Source organism: Mustela erminea, chromosome 1, assembly GCF_009829155.1.
Source record: "Mustela erminea isolate mMusErm1 chromosome 1, mMusErm1.Pri, whole genome shotgun sequence".
Lineage (NCBI taxonomy): Eukaryota > Metazoa > Chordata > Mammalia > Carnivora > Mustelidae > Mustela > Mustela erminea.
In genome coordinates, this window is record NC_045614.1 from 5,280,754 (window position 1) to 5,298,360 (window position 17,607).

The following is a 17,607-nucleotide window of genomic DNA, read 5'->3' on the forward strand; positions in this document are numbered from 1 at the left end:
GCAACCTCCACCCTGAAGCCTTTTCTCCTGTCTGGGTTAGCTCCTCTCCCCGCAGCCCTCCAGGACAGCTCATAGTAATACTAGTAATGTTGACTAATGTTTATATGGTGAGCTAGGAGCCAGGCACTGTTTGCAGTGCTTTTCATTTACTGCTACATGAAATCCTCACAGCACCAGGAGAACAGAAAGGGGTAGGGATCGGAGGGTGGGGTACCAGAGGCTCCCTGCCCCCATTTTCCAGATGAAGGAACTGAGGCCTCAGAGTTTAACAGACTATCTCTAGTCAACTAGGAGAACAATGAGGTTGAAGAGTTCCAAATCTGGAATCGGACGGGTCTGGATTCCCAGCCTGACTCTTGTTTGGTTCCCAATCCTAGTGGTTATTTTGTTGTTGTTGTTCCTGGATGGAAGAGGTGGTGATGACAGAGGAACAGAGAGGGTTGGGGAGATAAGCTCTCTTGGCAGAGGTTGAGAATTAAGAGGGCAGAGGTGAGGGAACCCCCTAACACCCCAACCTACCTAGAAGGCACATCCCACCACCTTCAGGCACAGTGGGCTCAAGGGAGACTCTGCAAGCCAGCCTGGGACAGGACACCCCCAAACAAGGAAGCTAGAGAAGGTCTGGCCTCCAAATGAGGAGTTCATCACCCACACTCAGCCAGGGTCCCAGTGAAGCTCCTGTGTCCCCAGCACAACCAGGAAGGAGTCACAGGACCAGAAAAGCACAGACTTTTCCTTTAGCAAAGGAGGCCCCGACTGCTTTCCCAAGAACATTTAAAAAACATATTGCAAAGATATGTTTTCCTATTAAAACAGCAGCTGGGGCTCAGGGCTCAGACAGATGTTGTTTTTCCCAAACATGTGTCCTGGAGACAAGGCATCACATCATGCCAGACCACATGATATGAGTGGCAATTTTAGGCAGTGCATTAAAGACCGTTGAACCACTTGCTGAGAAAGTTGTATCTTTCCCCCCATTTCTCAAGTATTATCTATCAAGGAGAGAGGCTTGCTCTCTTTTGCTCATACCTCTTGAACAGTTTTCTACCGCTTATCTCCCTTTCTTTTTTTTTTTTAATTTTTAAAAAGATTTTATTTACTTACATGATGGGGGTGGGAGCAGAGAGCACGAGCCAGGGGGAGAGGCAGAGGGAGAAGCAGATGCCCCACTGAGCAGGGAGCCCAGTACAGGGCCCAATCCAGGAACCCTGTGATCATGACCTGAGCTAAAGACAGACGTTCAACCAACTGAGCCACCCAGGTGCCCCTCATTTTTTTAAAAAGATATTTATTTGTTTATTTATTTATTAGAGAGAGAGAGAGAGAGATCAGAGAGGGGAAGGGAGAGAGAGTCTTAAACAGACTCCTCCACACTGAGTGTGGAGCGCAACGTGGGACCTGATCTCACAAACCCAAGATCACCACCTGAGCCAAAACCAAAAGTTGGACACTTGACTGACTCTGTGCACCCCCTCCGGATGCCCCCCATCTCCCTCTCTATACAGAGCTCCAACACAGGCTGAGAGCCTGCAGAAGACAACAGGATCAGGTTAGAATTTTTCTTGCCCATGTTTAATTGTGAATTTTTAACATTTCGAGAAATGAAAAGAATCGTGTAGAAAATATCTAGATTCCACTATTAACATTTTATTTTATCACATATCCGTCTCTCTGTCCACCCACCCAACACTCTGATGAATTTCAAAGAAAGTTGAAACTTTGGAGGACTCTAATGTATGGTATGGTAACTATAGTTAGTACTTGAAAGTTGCTAAGAGAGCAGGGGTTAAATGCTCTCACCACAGAAAAGAACAACTAGGGTGTGATGGAGGTAACCGCTCACACTATGGGGGTAGCCATTTTATAATACATACGTGTATCAAATCAACGCATTGTACACCTTAGACTTACACAATGTCTTATGTCAGTTGTATCTCAATATAGCTGGAAAAAAATAAAAATGAAAGAAACTTGAAGACATCAGTCTGCTTACACTTGAGCACGCATATCATTAACTAGAATTCATTATTTTTTTATGGCTCTTTTTCTTTTTTTTTCCCTCTAAGGTGAAATTTACATACAATGAAATACAACCTTAATTGTGCATTCACAGAGACAGAGGCATATAGCTTTATGGAGGAGTAACCCACCTCTATCAGGGTTCAGAACATCACCATCACTGGAGAAGCCTGCCTCATGCCCCTCCTCAGTCAATCCCACCCATCTTGCCAGGGTCTCAGCCACTATTCCTAGGTTTTCCCCACCCAAAGTGTTTGGCCTCATTTTGGACCATCAGCTATAGGCCAGCCAGCCTATCTGTAATATGGAGGGGCTTTGAAGGTAAGCATGGTGATGGTAGGAATCTTTTTGTTCACTAGAGTATCCCAAGTAAGGACTTGGGATGTAGTAGAATCTCAATAAATATTAGTTGAGTTTATATATATATATATATATATATATATATATATATATATTTTATGTCCAACTTACAGGATAATTTCTGCAGATGTGGTTAAAATGGGAAGAATTTATCCAAAACACTTAATGTACACACTAGAGCTGTGGTGTCCAGCAGTACGGTGATCATTATCCCCTGTGGTTGTCAAGCCCATGAAATATGGTTAGTCCTGGGCCTCCTGGGTGGCTCGGTGGGCTAAAGGTCTGCCTTCAGCTCAGGTCATGATCCCAGAGTCCTGGGATCGAGTCCCACACTGGGCTCCCTGCTTAGTGGGGAGGCGGCTTCTCCCTCTGCCTGCTACTCCCCCTTATACGTGCTTTCTCTCTCTCTCTCTCTGACACATAAATAAATAAAATCTTAAAGAAAAAAGTTAATAAAAAATATGGACTGTCCCATTTGAGATGTACCTTAAGCATAAAATAAACACTAGGTTCCAAAGAATTGGTATTTTTAAAAAGTGTATATGCCTTAATACAATATATTAAACTATATAATAACCTGTATTAATTAATGTATTAATGACTTGTACATAACCCCCATGTTGAAAGGCAATATTTTGGTTATACTGATAAAAATACATTTTATTTTTTTTTTTAGAGAGAGAGAATGCATGTGAGGGGCCAGGGAGGCCAGAGGGAGAGGAAAAGAGAGAATCCCAAGCTAAACATGGAGATGACATGGGGGTCAATCCCACGACCCTGAGATTATGACCTGAGCTGAGATCAAGAACCGGGTCCTGAACCAACTGAGCTACTGAGCCACCCCAATAAAAACACACCAATAAAATTCATTTCATATGTTTCTTTTTACCTTTCTTTTCTTTCTTTTTTTTTTGGAGAGCGATGGGAGGAGGGGCAGAGGGAGAGAGAAAGAATCTTAGGCAGGCTCCATGCCCAGCTGGGCTACTGCAGGACTCCATCTCATAACCCTGAGATCAGAGCTTGAACTAAAACAAGAGTCTGATGCTTAATGGACTGAGCCACCCAGGCACCCCTCTTTTTGCTTTTTTTTTTTTTTTAAACCAACAGATCTTTTTTAAGCTTCAAGTAATTTTTTTCTTTTTTTTTTTTTAAGTTTTATTTATTTGACGCAGAGAGATCACAAGTAGGCAGAGAGGCAAACAGAGAGAGAGAGAGAGAGAGGGAAGCAGTCTCCCTGCTGAGCAGAGAGCCCGATGTGGGGCTCAATCCCAGGACCCTGAGATCATGACCAGAGCCGAAGGCAGAGGCTTAACCCACCGAGCCACCCAGGCGCCCCATATATTTTTTTTTTTAAGATTTTATTCACTTATTTGACAGAGAGAGAGCACAAGCACAGGGAGGGACAGTGGGAGAGGGAGAAGCAGGCTCCCCACTGGGCAGAGAGCCTGATGTGGGTTCCATCCCAGGACCCTGAGATCATGACCTGAGCCAAAGGCAGATGCTTTAGTGACTGAGCCACCCAGGCGCCCCGACTTTTTTTTTTTTTTTAACTTTGTTTTTGGGTGTGTGTGTGTTTGTTTAACATGACCATTAGAAAAAAAATAAAATTCAACATGTGACTCACATTATATTTCTATCAGATGGCCAGAGGCTAAGAAGTTCACTGTGATTCATGTGTGTAAGTATGATCACGAAGGGGCTCTCATTTCCCCCATTATCTGCTTCCGGAAGGATCGAATGAGGGTTTTAGTTCTTTTGAAAATAAAAATTGAGACACACGTTGCGAAATCATGAGCAAAGGAAATTAAAATCAGTTGTCAGGTAGTAGGACTAACCAGCGCTGTCCTCAAGAAATCTGGGAGTGTTCACCCTCTATCCTGGGAACATATTTCTGTGGACTTTGAAACTGCCCACTTTTTAAAAAAAACAAACCGAAGAACAAAGAAGAATGAAATGTTCTGAGGTTGCTTTTATTACAAGGATTTTGCGAGCTCGGCCCGGATACCCCGGGCGCTGGGTCATTGCAGAGCACCCACACACCGGAGCACGGTGAGGGCACTGGGCGCCCATGGGAGCCCTGGTCCCCCAGCCAGTCAATGTGACTGAATCTGCCTTCGAGGGCTGGCCTGGCTGCCCCCAAATGGTCCCTCCAGGTCCCCGACTCCTCACGCGGGCAAGGAGTAGGTCTCAACGCCGCTCAGTCTCACGCTTCCAGGAATCTGTGCCCTGTAGCCCTACAGCTCTGTCCTCAGAGGATATCACCTGCAGCTCCCCCACTCGGAAAGGGGGCATCTCCACTCGTGAGCTGCTTCTCTGTCCACGAGGCTCCAGATGGCCCCGTCTTGAGCCCCTGGCGAGGCAGGGAGCGGCCACATGCCGGGCCAGAGTCAGAGTCACTATCCTCTATGAGCCTGAGACCAGGCCCCAGGGAGGAGGCTAGGAGGCCGCTTCAGTCTCTGTGGGCCGGATCAGCATCGTGGTGGCCTGTAGTGGGTAGTAACGGCCCCGCCAGGTCTTCCAGAAGATGCCCTTCTTACGCTGCTGCCGCTGGTGTGGGATGGAACGGAAGTACTGGCCGTTGAGGTTGGAATGGCCACAGGTGCCAAACCACCAGCCACCTGGTGGGATCCGAGAAAACAGAACGTGGTCAGGCTGGGGTCCTCGTGCCTCCGCTGGGGCTGGGATGGAGAGGAGGCTAGGGGGCGGACTTTACAAACTTTAGAGGGGAAGACATTTCTAGTGATCGTCACACTGTGTCCGGAGGTTGTGACAAAGGCCCCCCCACTTGCCAGAACTACAGCTTTCATGCCTATGACTGTGGCACATTCCTTCTCTGTACCTGGCACATGGCAAATGTTTATCTTATTTTTAAAGGATTTTATTTATTTGACAGAGAGAGAGAGAGCGAGCAAGCACACGCAAGGGGAGCAGCAGGCAGAGGAAGAGAGAGAAGCAGGTGTCCTGCTGAGCAGAGAGCCCAGTGTGGGGCTCGATCCCAGGACCCTGGGATCATGACCTGAGCCGGAGGCAGATACTTAACCGATTGAGCCACCAACATACCCTAATGGCATATGTTTATTAAAGACTTTCTATGATCATTGTCCGGCTCATCAATTTATATATTAGACTGACCCACATGAAATTACTGGTTTTCCGTCATTTTTTGACCCACCAAAAAGCGGCCTCACGATTTTACTTTACAGGGCCTAGGCTCTGCCTCTGATTTCATTAGAACAAAACAGGGTTTATCTTGGTGGGTTTGTCACATGCCAGCCACTATCCCATGAATGTCATCTCGAAATAAGCCTATGGAGCGGGCACTGGCTACACCCATTTTAAAGATGGCAAACTACACCCATTTTAAAGATGAAGGCAGAGGCTAAGTCAGCTGCCCAAAGGCACACAGCGCTTACAGAGAAATGGAAGCAGAGAATTGGTGGAATTTGGCCTTGAAGGCAGGACAGGGATGCAGAAAGGGGGGCAGGGGAGGTCTTGCCCTTGAGGTACAAGGCAGTATGGGGAAGGGCAGAGCTTGCTCACCAGAGAGGCTCTTGGCACAGTTCTTGTCCCCACGGAGGTCGTGGTCCTGATCCCAAGTGGAGAAGGGCAGGGAGAGACCACTGGGCACCACAGTGGTGGCCCCCAATTCACTGGCCACGGGGGCTGTAAGCTGCAGGCTGTAGGCGGTGTCCTCACCGCCCAGGTGGACGGGGAACTGCAGCGACTCGGCGTGGCCCTCCCAGTCATGCAGCTGCACGGCCAGGCGGCTGCCGCGGTCCCCCAGGATGCGGTGCACCTTCTCCAAGCCCAGCCAGAACTCACCTACCAGGGAGAGGCCGATCAGCGAGACAGACCTGTCTCTATGCCCCCTCCTGCCCCCAGTGCCTCTGGCCCCACTGGAAATACCCACCTTGGGGGTCTCCAAAGCCAGCCTTGTAGGCTTCCCAGGGCTGGTTAAAGTCCACAGAGCCGTCCTGACGTCTCTGAATTACAGTCCAGCCTCCATCTGCCCAGAAAGGTGCAATGTCGTCAGGAGGACCCTGCTGGCGGGGGATTCTGACTCCCCACCTGACTCTCAAACCCCAAACTGCCTCCAAATCTGGAAAGGGCAATGTTGCTTTCATACAGCCCAGAAGGACTGGAGGAAGATGGTCAAAGGTGGGCTGGCCACTGGGCAAGGGGCTCAGCCTGGAGCATTGATTGTCCCAAGGACCCAGTGGGGAGGGATAGGGCAGCAGAAATCTAGAGGGCTTCTCGGGGCCTTCGGAACCTGGCTCAACAAGGGGGTAGTGGTGGGGAGACACATCTGACAGAGAGATGACCCCAGGAGGCCCGTGAATCCTACCTGAGGTCATCTTGCAGTTAACCAGGAAGGGCGGGGACTCCTGAGGCTGGATCTGGAACAGTCCACTCTGCCTCTCTCCCTCGTCAAACAGCTCTTGGCAGTCCCTGGGCAGCCCTGAAGGGCAGGCAGAGAGAGGAGCAGGGAGAGTGAGGCAGGAGGGTTCCCAGGAAACAGGCATGTGAGGGGCTGGGCAGTGGGTGACGGGGACATGCGGGCGCAGTCCCAGGTTCACAAAGGCTCCCTCCTGGATGGTCCCTGAGTCATCCTCCCTCCTCCCACACCGCCCTCCGACCTCTGGCCACACAGCCTTCCCTGCCCCACGCGCCCTCCTGCCACAGGGACTTTGCACATGCCAGTCATGCTGCCCAGGGCCCTCTTCCCTCAGGCCTTTCCTGCCTCATTCTAAAGATCCCAGCTTCTAGAAGGGATGCCTTTCCTGACTCCCAGACCAGGCCAGCCTCCTAAAAGGAGCACTGATGATTTCCCACTCCCAACACCACTAGGGTCATCTGGTGGTCTCTCCGCCACTGAATGAGGATAACATGGGGCCAGGGACAGAGTGGCTCTTTGCCCACAGTCTGGCACCAGTGCCCAGGCTGATCCTAGCCCACAGCAGGTGTTTAATAGAGACTGGAGGAATGACTGAGAAGCTGGGCCAGAGTGGGGAAGGGGAAGGGGAGCCAAGCTGAAGTAGCCCTGCTTTGTCAGGGGAGGGCCTGCATGGGGTTTGCAGGGGTGGGTTTCCAGGAGGGTTTCCCCTGGGTTTCCAGGAGGGGAAGGACTGATGAATGGAAGAGGAAAAGAAGGAGGGGAGGAGGAAGAGGGGGCCCCCGGAGGTCCAAAAGCTGGGGAAGTCCCACCCCCAGCCCAGCCAGGAAAGTAGGGGAAAGGTCGCCAGGGGGAGGGGGAAGTCCACACTGGAGGGGGGGGTGAATGGGGGGATGGGGGCAGGGCCAGCATGACTGGAGACATTTTCCGGCCCCTGGAGCAGCTCCCCTTTCCCCTACTTTCTTCTCTTCCAATCTGGACGGCACCCGGCCAAACCACCAATGTGGCTTCCATTAACACCAGCTGTTTGTCTCTCCAGCTCTGAACCTTCCCCTACTTGGCAGGGCTGAGCCCCGAGTCTGGGAGTCCCCAAACCCATGCACCCCACAGCTCACATCCCCCAGCCCAGACCCATGGCTGCTGGCTAGCCCCAAGCCCCTCCCGGGGGGGGGGGGACGGTTGGGAGGGTACCCTGGACCCTTACTGGCCTGGGATGGAGGAAGAGTCAGCGAGGGAGCTGGAGGGTGGGTAGGGGAGGAGGAGCTCTCCAGCTGAGAGGGCTGACAGCCAGCTCCAGCCCCCGGGTGTGAAGGGAGGAATCCGAGCTCTCACTGTCGGCTGCACACCGCTCTCCGCGCCAGACTGCGGTGATGGGACAGGACGACTACAGGGAAGTCAGTGGCAACGGGAGCCCTGAATTTAGGGTGGGGACCGAGAAACCAGGAGCGGGGATCCTGTGCCAGACACACAGACACATCTGCGGGAGGAGATTTGGGGCGATCTGGGATGCGCAATAGAGGACCCAGAACTTGTGACAGTCGCAAAGGCTCATTCTTAGCACGAATGGGGGAGAAGGAAGTGGGGGGTGATCAGAGACTTTGGGACCAAGAGAGAGGTGAGGGACCGATGTGTGGGTCAGGAACCCTGGATTTGTAAGAGATTCAAGAGTGAGTGGTGTGTCTGGGCAGGGACATGGAGGTTCCCTGCCTTTGCCCCCCTCCTAGATCTGCACTCCAAGAGACCACAGAGCGCCCAAGCTCAGAACCCCCATCCCAGGCAGCCATCTCTCTTCAACCAACCAGAACTCCAGGATCCCTAGCTAGCACCCTCTTGTCCACCACTGTGCCCTCAGAGGAGGTCCCAGCCTTCAGGAAGGTGTCCTTTCACTGCAACACCCCCTTGGCTGGTCAGGGGCAGGGATGAGGTGGGATGTACCCCCATCAGCCCTTTACCTGAGAGACAAGTGAGCCTCCAGGAACCCAGAGCTGGGGCCTCTCCTCTTTAGTAAGGTGGACCAGACCAGGAGGGGGACAGAAATGGCGTTGTGTGTGTGTGTGTGTGTGTGTGTGTGTGTGTGTGTATGGTTGGGGGCGGGGGGCTTGCCAGAGGACAGCAAAGGACCGGACACTCACTGCGCAGGCGGCTGATATTGTGAGCGGGGTCCCCGAGCTGCACCGTCTTGGGAAGCCTCTTCTTCCTGGCAGGCTTGGCCATCCCGTGGTCCAGGTGCGTGGGGGCCAGGAGACCCACCTGGGCAGGACAGGAGGAGAGTATCAGGTCTGGCTGGCTCCCAGGGCTCTAAGCTGCTTAACCGGCCTCCAAGTCCACACCCACAGATCGAGCTTCGACCTCCTGCCCCACCCCGGGCAAGCATCAGCACCTGGCTTTGCAGATTCTGTATTTTCAGGTGCTGCTTCTCCAGGTGCCGCTGCTGCTGGGCTACCTTGTGGACGAGTTGCTCAATCCTGCTGTTCTGAGTCTTGAGCTCAGTCTGGGAGAGCGGGAAAACAGTGGTCAGGACCCGGTCTTCGGCGGCAAGCCTCCCCATTCATCCACTGGTCCCTCCTTCCAACTCTCTCTCCCAGGGAAGCCCGGACGCATCCCCCTCCCAGTCCCCACTGGTCCCACCGTTTAAGACCCGCGGGGGAGAAGCAGGAGCACCAGTACCTGCAGGCTGCGGAGAGTGTCGGGGACAGCTTCGCCACTGGGGCCCGGACCCTCGGGCGCGCGCGGGGGCGCGGCGGACCCCCCGGAGTCCTTGCAGGCTGCCCCGCAGGCGCTCAGGCGCCGCTCCAGCGCGCCCAGCTGCCCCCGGGTGCGCTCCACGTGCTCGCGCAGCCCGTGGCCGAGCTGCAGGAGCCCGTGCGCCAGCACGTTCACCTCGTCCCAGGACGCGAAGCGCGGCGGCGCGGGAGGGGGCGCGGGGCGGCCCTGCGCGCTCAGCAGCCCCGCGGTGGCGGCACACAGCATGAGGGCTGCCGAAGCCGTCGGAGCGCGGCGCATCCTTCCGGGGGTGTCCTGGACTCGGGGACGCCGGGGCTCGGGAGTCGAGGGCTGGAGACGCGGCGGCCCTGGCGGAGACTCACTCACGTGAGCAGCCACAACCACAGGGGAACCTCAGATCACAGCCTCCGGCCCTTTGGGTTTGGTTTATCCCCGCGACTCCCCCTCTTATAAGGCCGGTGCAGAGGGAAGGGGGAGCCTCGGAGGCGGGGCGCAGGGAGTGCCGGGGGCGGGGCCGTGCGGCGGGGGTGGGGTTCTGTGCTCCCGGGGTCGGCTAGTTCTGAGTGTGGAGGGGGCGCCCTGGGGGTGCAAAGCTCTAGCTCTTCCCTGCCAGGCCTTGGAGGGTCTTCAAGACCATGCGAGACGTAACTCTCCGCGGCCCCGCTTCCAAGCGCTGGATCTCAAGCCCTCCACGCCGCACCCGCTGCGCTCAACGGGGACCCTCGGAGCTGGGGGGGTCCTCCGGACTCTGCTCCCCAAGTCAGAAGCTGGGGAGAGGGCGGAAAGAGACGAATAAGCAAGGGCCCTGGTGCGCTGGGTCCAGCAAGGCTGGGCATGGAGCCCGGGACCCCTCCAACACCCCCGCCTCCAGAGACTTCCCGGAGAGGAGAGCAGCCGAAGGCCCGGGGCTGGACCGCTAGGGAGCCGTCTCGGGGCTCCCACGCTCCTTCCGGCTCACGGATTCATCACTGCAGCTGTGTTCCTGGGATCGTCTAACGTCTCTCATCGTACTTCCCGCAACTGAGCGCCCTAAGGCTGGCCCCGGCTCTCTCTTGTTCACCCTCCAGCTCGGGGCTCACTCCCCAGTCTTACCTCTACCCCAGGGTCTGTAGTGTCGTCAGTCTTGGCCTGTATCAAAGCAGACACCTCAGAACAGGATAGAGGAAAGACGGGCTCCTCCTGCTCATTCATTCATTCAACAAACTGTCCTGTTATCGGGTAGTAATTCCCAGGCTACTGGAGAAAGCCCAACACTCAGCCTGGGGTAGGAGGCAAGGCTGGGACAAAGGAAGCACTAAGTGCGGCTGTGGGGCTGGACCATGTCCATTCCGAAAGTCCAAGCATTCATTCAACAAACATTTTATTTTTTTTTAAGATTTATTTATTTTGAGAGAGAGCGAGCCGGCTCATGCTTATTCCCGAGCCAGGGTTGGGGGAGAGGCAGAGGGCGAGAATCTTTCCAGCCGACTCCCTGATGAGCCAGGAGCTGGATGGAGGGCCTGATCCCACCACCCCTAAGATCATGACCTGAGCCGAAACCAAAGCGTCAGTCGCTTCACTGACTGAGCCACCCAGGCGCCCCTCATTCAACAAACTTTGACTGAAGTCCTCTCCCTCCTTCCCCACCAGCCCCACTCTACCCTGTCAGGAAATTGAGGCTGGCAAAGAAAAGCCTGTGTGCCAGGAAGAACCCTGGGCAGGTTGGCTTGGAGCTCCAGCAAGAACAGAGTTGACTCAGCAGGGCTGGAAGCCAGCTCAGCCTCTGGAATCTGAAACTGCATACCCTGGGGCTGACGGGCGGGTCAAGACTCATGCACTTGGCCCAGCCCCCGGGCCAGATGCCAGGCTGGCTGATCCGGGGCAGCCGTGACAGGCAGATGGGGAGGGCAGGAAGGAGAGTCTTTCTGCTGCAGGGAGTAGATCCAGACAGCCACCATCTGCGCTGGCAGCCGGCCTGCCCATCCCCCAGGCCCTGGCTTCTCTCCCTGGGTGGGTGATACAGGTGTCGGGGGTGCTGTCTTCCCTCCTGGCTTCTCGCTCTGAGAGAAATGATCAGTTACTTTCTCAACCTGATGATGCCCTTTTGGGCTTTGGCCTCTGGGCCTCGTTTCAGAGGGCGCAAACCAGGCCAAAAGTTCTTAGAGGCACCTGCTGTGAAGGTGCTATGAGAAAGAATTTGTCCAGGGGCCCCAGGAGCTGGCTCTGGACAGCATCCTAAAAAATCCCCCCCCCCCCCCCAGGGGCACCGGGGTGGCTCAGTGGGTTAAAGCCGCTGCCTTCGGCTCAGGTCATGATCTCAGGGTCCTGGGATAGAGCCCCCGCATCGGGCTCTCTGCTCAGCAGGGAGCCTGCTTCCTCCTCTCTCTCTGCCTGCCTCTCTGCCTGCTTGTGATCTGTCAAGTAAATAAATGAAATCTTTAAAAACAAACAAACAAACAAACAAAAACTGCCCCGCAACATCCCTCTGACCCAACAATGAAACAGTCCACCCCCCGCCACCCTTCTCAGTTGTTTCTTGAGTACCTGCTGTGTGATAGATTCTGTACTGGGGCCATAATGGGAGGTAAGACACTCCTATTCCCCATGTCAGCTACTCTGGTCAAAGCAAATAACATCAGGAATGCGACACGTGGCCTTGGATCTCTCACCAAACCAGGGAAGCAGTGAGATGGACTTTTTTTTTAAAGACAGATTTTTTTTTTAAGATTTTATTTATTTGTTTGATAGAGATCATAAGTAGGCAGAGAGGCCTGCAGAAAGAGAGAGGGGGAAGCAGGCTTCCTACTGAGCAGAGAGCCCGATGCAGAGCTCGATCCCAGGACCCTGGTTATCATGACCTGAGCTGAAGGCAGAGGCTTTAAGCCACTGAGCCACTCAGGCACCCCTGGACTGTGTTTTTTTTTTTTTTTGGAGATTTCATTCTGGCACAGTACATGGTCTCATGAAGTGTATCTTTCATCTGTGTCTCTAGAACCTGGGTTACAAAGGGTCCCTCTGTCCCTCTTTACTAATCTCCAGTCTTGGGTCTTCTGGGGGGTGGGACAGTCTGTCAGCAGAGAGACTGCTTGTAATCAAAATAGCAGCAAACACCTACTGTGTTCTTAACATAATGCTCCTATTATCCTAAAGTGATTATGTATTCACTGAATCCTCATAGCAACTCCAAAGGAGCTAAGAGCTATTATTATTATATTTTATAGACACTAGACACAATATAAGATTAATCACGATGATCTGGACAGAGCTAGGAATTGACACCGGGCTAGCTGACTCACAACTGTGTTCTTGGGAGCCGCGATATGCCGCTTTGTTCATAACAGCTCTGCGATTCTTGCCTCCTGTCACCCGTGCCCTTACATCCCTGTGGTGTAACCAAGAGGATGTTATTGAGATGATGGTGTGTGCAACTTCTAGGTCAGATCATGAAAAACCATGTGGCTTCTGTCTTCTGGATTAGATCAGTTACTCTGGGAGAAGCTGGCCTTCCTGCTGTGAGGACACTCAAGCAGCCCTTTGGAGAAATCCACAGGGTGTCATGATGAACTGGCCCCCTCCCCCACAAAGATCAACATCAGCCTGTAGCCAGGCAAGGGAGCTATTCTGAAGATTGACTGTTAGAGAAAGGGGGGAGGGGCAGAGGGAGAGGAAATAGAAGCTGACCCCCCACTGAGCGCAGAGCCTGAGGTGGGGCTCGATTTCAGGATCTGAGCCAAAATAGAAAGTCGGCACTTAACTGACTGAGCCACCCAGGTGCTTGTAAGGGGGTTATTTTGGAAGCAGATCCTGCAGCCCCAGTCCAGCTTCCAATTGATGCAACCTCAGCCGATACGTGTTAGCAACGTCATGAGGCACACCCCCAAGCCAGATCCAGTATGCAGCTAACTCAATAGATAGCTAATACCATAGCCAATGACTATTCCTCCTGCTCTATGCCTGGGCACTATTTTAAGTATTTTACATACATTCATTCACTTAGTATGCCCAATGAGGTTGGTATGGTCCTGTTTTAATCTCCGTTTTATTTTTAAAGATTTTATTTATTTATTTGGTACAGAGAAGGAGAACAAGTAGGCAGAGAGGCAGGCAGAGAGAGAGAGGTAGCAGGCTCCCTGCTGAGCAGAGAGCCAGACGAGGGGCTGGATCCCAGGACCCTGAGACCATGACTTGAGCCAAAGGCAGAGACTTAACCCATTGAGCCACCCAGGAGCCCCATATTTTTTTTTTTTTTAAGATTTAAAATATTTATTTATTTGACAGAGAATGAGAGAGGGAACACAAGCAGGGGGAGTGGGAGAGGGAGAACCAGGCTTCCCATTGAGCAGGGAGCCCTATGTGGGCCTTGATCACAGGGTCCTGGGATCATGACCCGAAGGCAGCCACCCAATGACTGAGCCACCCAGGCACCCTTACTCTCCATTTTAAAGAAGAGGAGGGGCAGCTGGCTGGCTCAGAGGGTAGAGCTCAGGACTCTTGATCTCAGGGTTGTGAGCTCAAGTCCCATGTTGGGTGTGGAAACTACTTAAAAAAAAAAAAAGCAGAATGCAGAATGTTCTCTCTCTCTTTTAAGAAGATTTTATTTATTTGTTTGACACAGAGAGAGAGAGTGAGAGAGGGAATACAAGCAGAGGGAGTGGGAAAGGAAGATGCAGGCTTCTTGCAGAGCAGAGAGCCTGATGCGGGGCTCGATCCCAGGACCCTGGGATCATGACCTGAGCCGAAGGCAGAGGCTTTAACCCACTGAGCCACCCAGGTGCCCCAAATTAAAACAGAAGTTTAAAAAGTTAAAGAAAGAAGAGAAAACAGGTACAGAGAGGTCACGTGACCTGAGAGAGGTGGTGGGAGGGGGCTTGTCTCCCAGGAAGACTGGGAGCTATTATTGGGCCTAAGCCAGCTGCAAATGTCTTCTTCTTCTTCTTCCTCTTCTTCTTCTTCTTCTTTTTAAAGATTTTATTTATTTATTTGACAGAGAGAGATCACAAGTAGATGGAGATGCAGGCAGAGAGAGAGAGAGAGAGAGAAGCAGGCTCCCCGCTGAGCAGAGAGCCAGATGCGGGACTCGATCCCAGGACCCTGAGATCATGACCCGAGCCGAAGGCAACGGCTTAACACACGGAGCCACCCAGGTGCCCCTCCTCTTCTTCTTTTTAAGATTTTATTTATGGGACACCTGGGTGGCTCCGTGGGCTAAGCGTCTGCCTTCGGCTCAGGTCATGATCCCAGCATCTTGGGATGGGCTCCCTGCTCAGCACGAAGCCTGCTTCTCCCTCTCCCTCTCCCCCTGCTTGGGTTCCCTCTCTTGCTGTGTCTCTCTCTGGGTCAAATAAATAACTAAAAAATCAGAAAGAGAAAGAGCAAGAGAGAGAGCGAGAGAGAGCACGAGCGCAAGCGGGGGAAGTGGCAGACAGAGGGAGAGAGAGAAGCAGGCTCTGTGCTGAGTGAGGAGCCCAATGCGGGGCTCAATCCCCGGACCCCTGGATCATGACCTAAGCAGAAGGCAGACGCTTAACTGACTGAGCCCCCCAGGCACCCTTGCAACTGTATTCTGTTTTGAGTTCGGTCAGGGGCTGACAGTGGGCGCAGTTCATGCCAGCCCCTGAGTTACAATCCTGTCACCTGTCCACATTTGCAGAAGCCATGGCCCCTCTGTCCTTTCTCCTCTGGCATCCACTTCACCCCTTGCCCATGTTTTAGGCACAGACCTTGCATGATCCTACACTGGGTCCCACTGGCCGAACCCTGACTAAAGATAGATATGCTTGCTTGGGTCTGGCCAGAATTTTGAATATCAGGAGCTTTTTAACAAAAATCTAGATTTTTGGTTTCCTTGCAAAACTGGAAGGACCAGGAAGGGTGGTCTGCAGTCCTGCCTGTTTGCAATGGGGCCAGAGTGGATGGGAAGCTGTCTCTTTGGCCAGAGCAAGCCTTCCTACCCTGTCACTGCTGTGGGACACAGTCCCTTTTATGCTCTGTCTTTTGCACATCCCTAAGGGCTTTGGTCATTGCCTTTGGGCTGGTGATTTTCTGTCGCCAGTGCCAGCCTCAGATCTGGGCAAGAGGGACTTCTATGAGGGCACTGCACTTAAAGGGTGAACTCCCCCCGCCAGCTGAGAAGTCATGGGAGAAGGGGTGTGTTTACTGGAGCTTACAGACTCCTTCTAGACCAAGGGTACAGTGTTTCCATTTAGTGTGCTGAAAAAGTTCCGCAACCATGTAATGATGATGGTAGTACATCGTGAATGTACGTAGCTGAATAGTATAGTTTAAAATGGTTAAAATGGGGATGCCTTGGTGGCTCAATTGGTTGAACGTCTGCCTTCAGCTCGGGTCATGATCTCTGGGTCCTGAGATAGAGCCCCACAGTCAGGCTCCCTGCTCAGCGGGGAGCTTGTTTCTCCCTCTCTGTCTGCCCCTCTGCCCTGCTCATGGTCTCTTTCTCAGGCTCTCTCTCTCTCTCTCTCAAATAAATAAATTAATTAAATATTTAACTTAATTATTTATTTTAGTTAGGTCACCCAGGGCCCCAAATAAAATAAAATCTTTAAAAAAAAATTTTACATTGGGCGCGCCTGGGTGGCTCAGTGGGTTAAGCCTCTGCCTTCAGCTCAGGTCATGATCTCAGGGTCCTGGGATCGAGTCCCACGTCGGGCTCTCTGCTCAGCAGGGGGCCCGCTTCCTCCTTTCTCTCTGCCTGCCTCTCTGCCTACTTGTGATCTCTGTCACATAAATAAATAAAATCTTTAAAAAAAAATTTTACAAAAAAAAAAATTTACATTATGTGTATTTCACCACAGTCAAAAAAAACTAAACTAAGCTAAACTAAACTAAAAGAAATCTTGATAAGGGGCACCTGGTTGTCTCAGTTGGTTAAGCGTCTGCCTTCAGCTCAGATCATGAACCCAGGGTCCTGGGATTGAGCCCCACATCCAGGCTCCCTGCTCAGCGGGAAGCCTGTGTCTCTCTCTCTATCTCCAACTCCCCCTGCTTGTGTTCCGTGTGTGTGTGTGTGTATGTGTGTGTATGTGTGTGTGTGTGTGTGTGTGTGTGAAATAAATAAATAAATCTTAAAAAAATAAAAATCTTGGTAAGACAAAAAAGAAGTAATAAATCTGAACTTGGCCTTTTATATAATGCTGAAGATATATTTAATAAATATATTTAATAACAAGGATAGGACAGATTTTATTATTTGAGAACAGATAATTAGGGCATTAGTTTCCTATTATGGTTGTGTAACAAACATTCTCAGAACGTAGGGGCTCACAGCCACATTCGGGGGACTTGGAGAGGGTGTTCGGTCCATGGGGGGTCACCCAAAAGTCGCCTGAGCCCCACTGGGAACGGATGATCCGAGGTGAACACTTGGTGTCTGGTGGCTAGCTGGGGCTATGGGACAGGACCCCTCGTTCTCCTCTATAGGACTGACTGAACTTATGTGGTCAACACAGTGTTGCAAGAGACTAAGACCCAAGATCCAAGATGTGGTTTTTTTTTTTAAGATTTTATTTATTTATTTGACAGAAATAAATGTGACAGAAATCACAAGTAGGCAGAGAGGCAGGCAGAGAGAGAGAGAGGAGGAAGCAGGCTCCCTGTTGAGCAAAGAGCCTGATGCGGGGCTCGAACCCAGGACTCTGGGATCATGACCTGAGTCGAAGGCAGAGGCTTTAACCCACTGAACCACCCAGGTGCCCCAAGATCCAAGATGTTTTAAGCCTTGGCTTGGATCTCCTTTGCTGATGCCCCAGCAGCCAGCGCCACACAAGGGCATGGGTACCACTATGAGTGAAGCACTGGGGGCCATTAGTGAATACCCCCACCCCCGCAGTTTACTTGATGTCAAACTTCACATATTTTTTTTAAAGGTTTTTATTTATTTATTTGACAGACAGATATCACAAGTAGGCAGAGAGGCAGGCTCCCTGCTGAGGAGAGAGCTGGATTTGGGGTTCAATCCCAGGACCCTGAGATCATGATCTGAGCTGAAGGCAGAGGCTTTAATCCACTGAACCACCCAGGCGCCCCAAACTTCACATATTTAGATAAGTGGTATATGGACCTCCATTGGTACTCTTGCCCTGGCCCTGCAGATGTTGGGGGGGACTTGTCCATGG

At 52.2% G+C, this 17,607-nt stretch overlaps 1 protein-coding gene across 1 annotated transcript; it reads right to left on the bottom strand.

Moving 5' to 3' along the window:
• Positions 1-4,330: 4,330 nt before the first annotated feature.
• Positions 4,331-10,763, bottom strand: ANGPTL4 (angiopoietin like 4). Its single transcript, XM_032308960.1, has 8 exons — positions 10,589-10,763; positions 9,440-10,263; positions 9,153-9,263; positions 8,905-9,022; positions 6,725-6,838; positions 6,290-6,385; positions 5,920-6,201; positions 4,331-4,997 (listed from the first exon to the last, which is right to left on the bottom strand). Exons 2-8 carry the CDS (start codon positions 9,773-9,775, stop codon positions 4,816-4,818), a joined length of 1,239 nt encoding a protein of 412 aa, XP_032164851.1. The 5' UTR covers positions 9,776-10,263; positions 10,589-10,763; the 3' UTR covers positions 4,331-4,815.
• Positions 10,764-17,607: the final 6,844 nt, after the last annotated feature.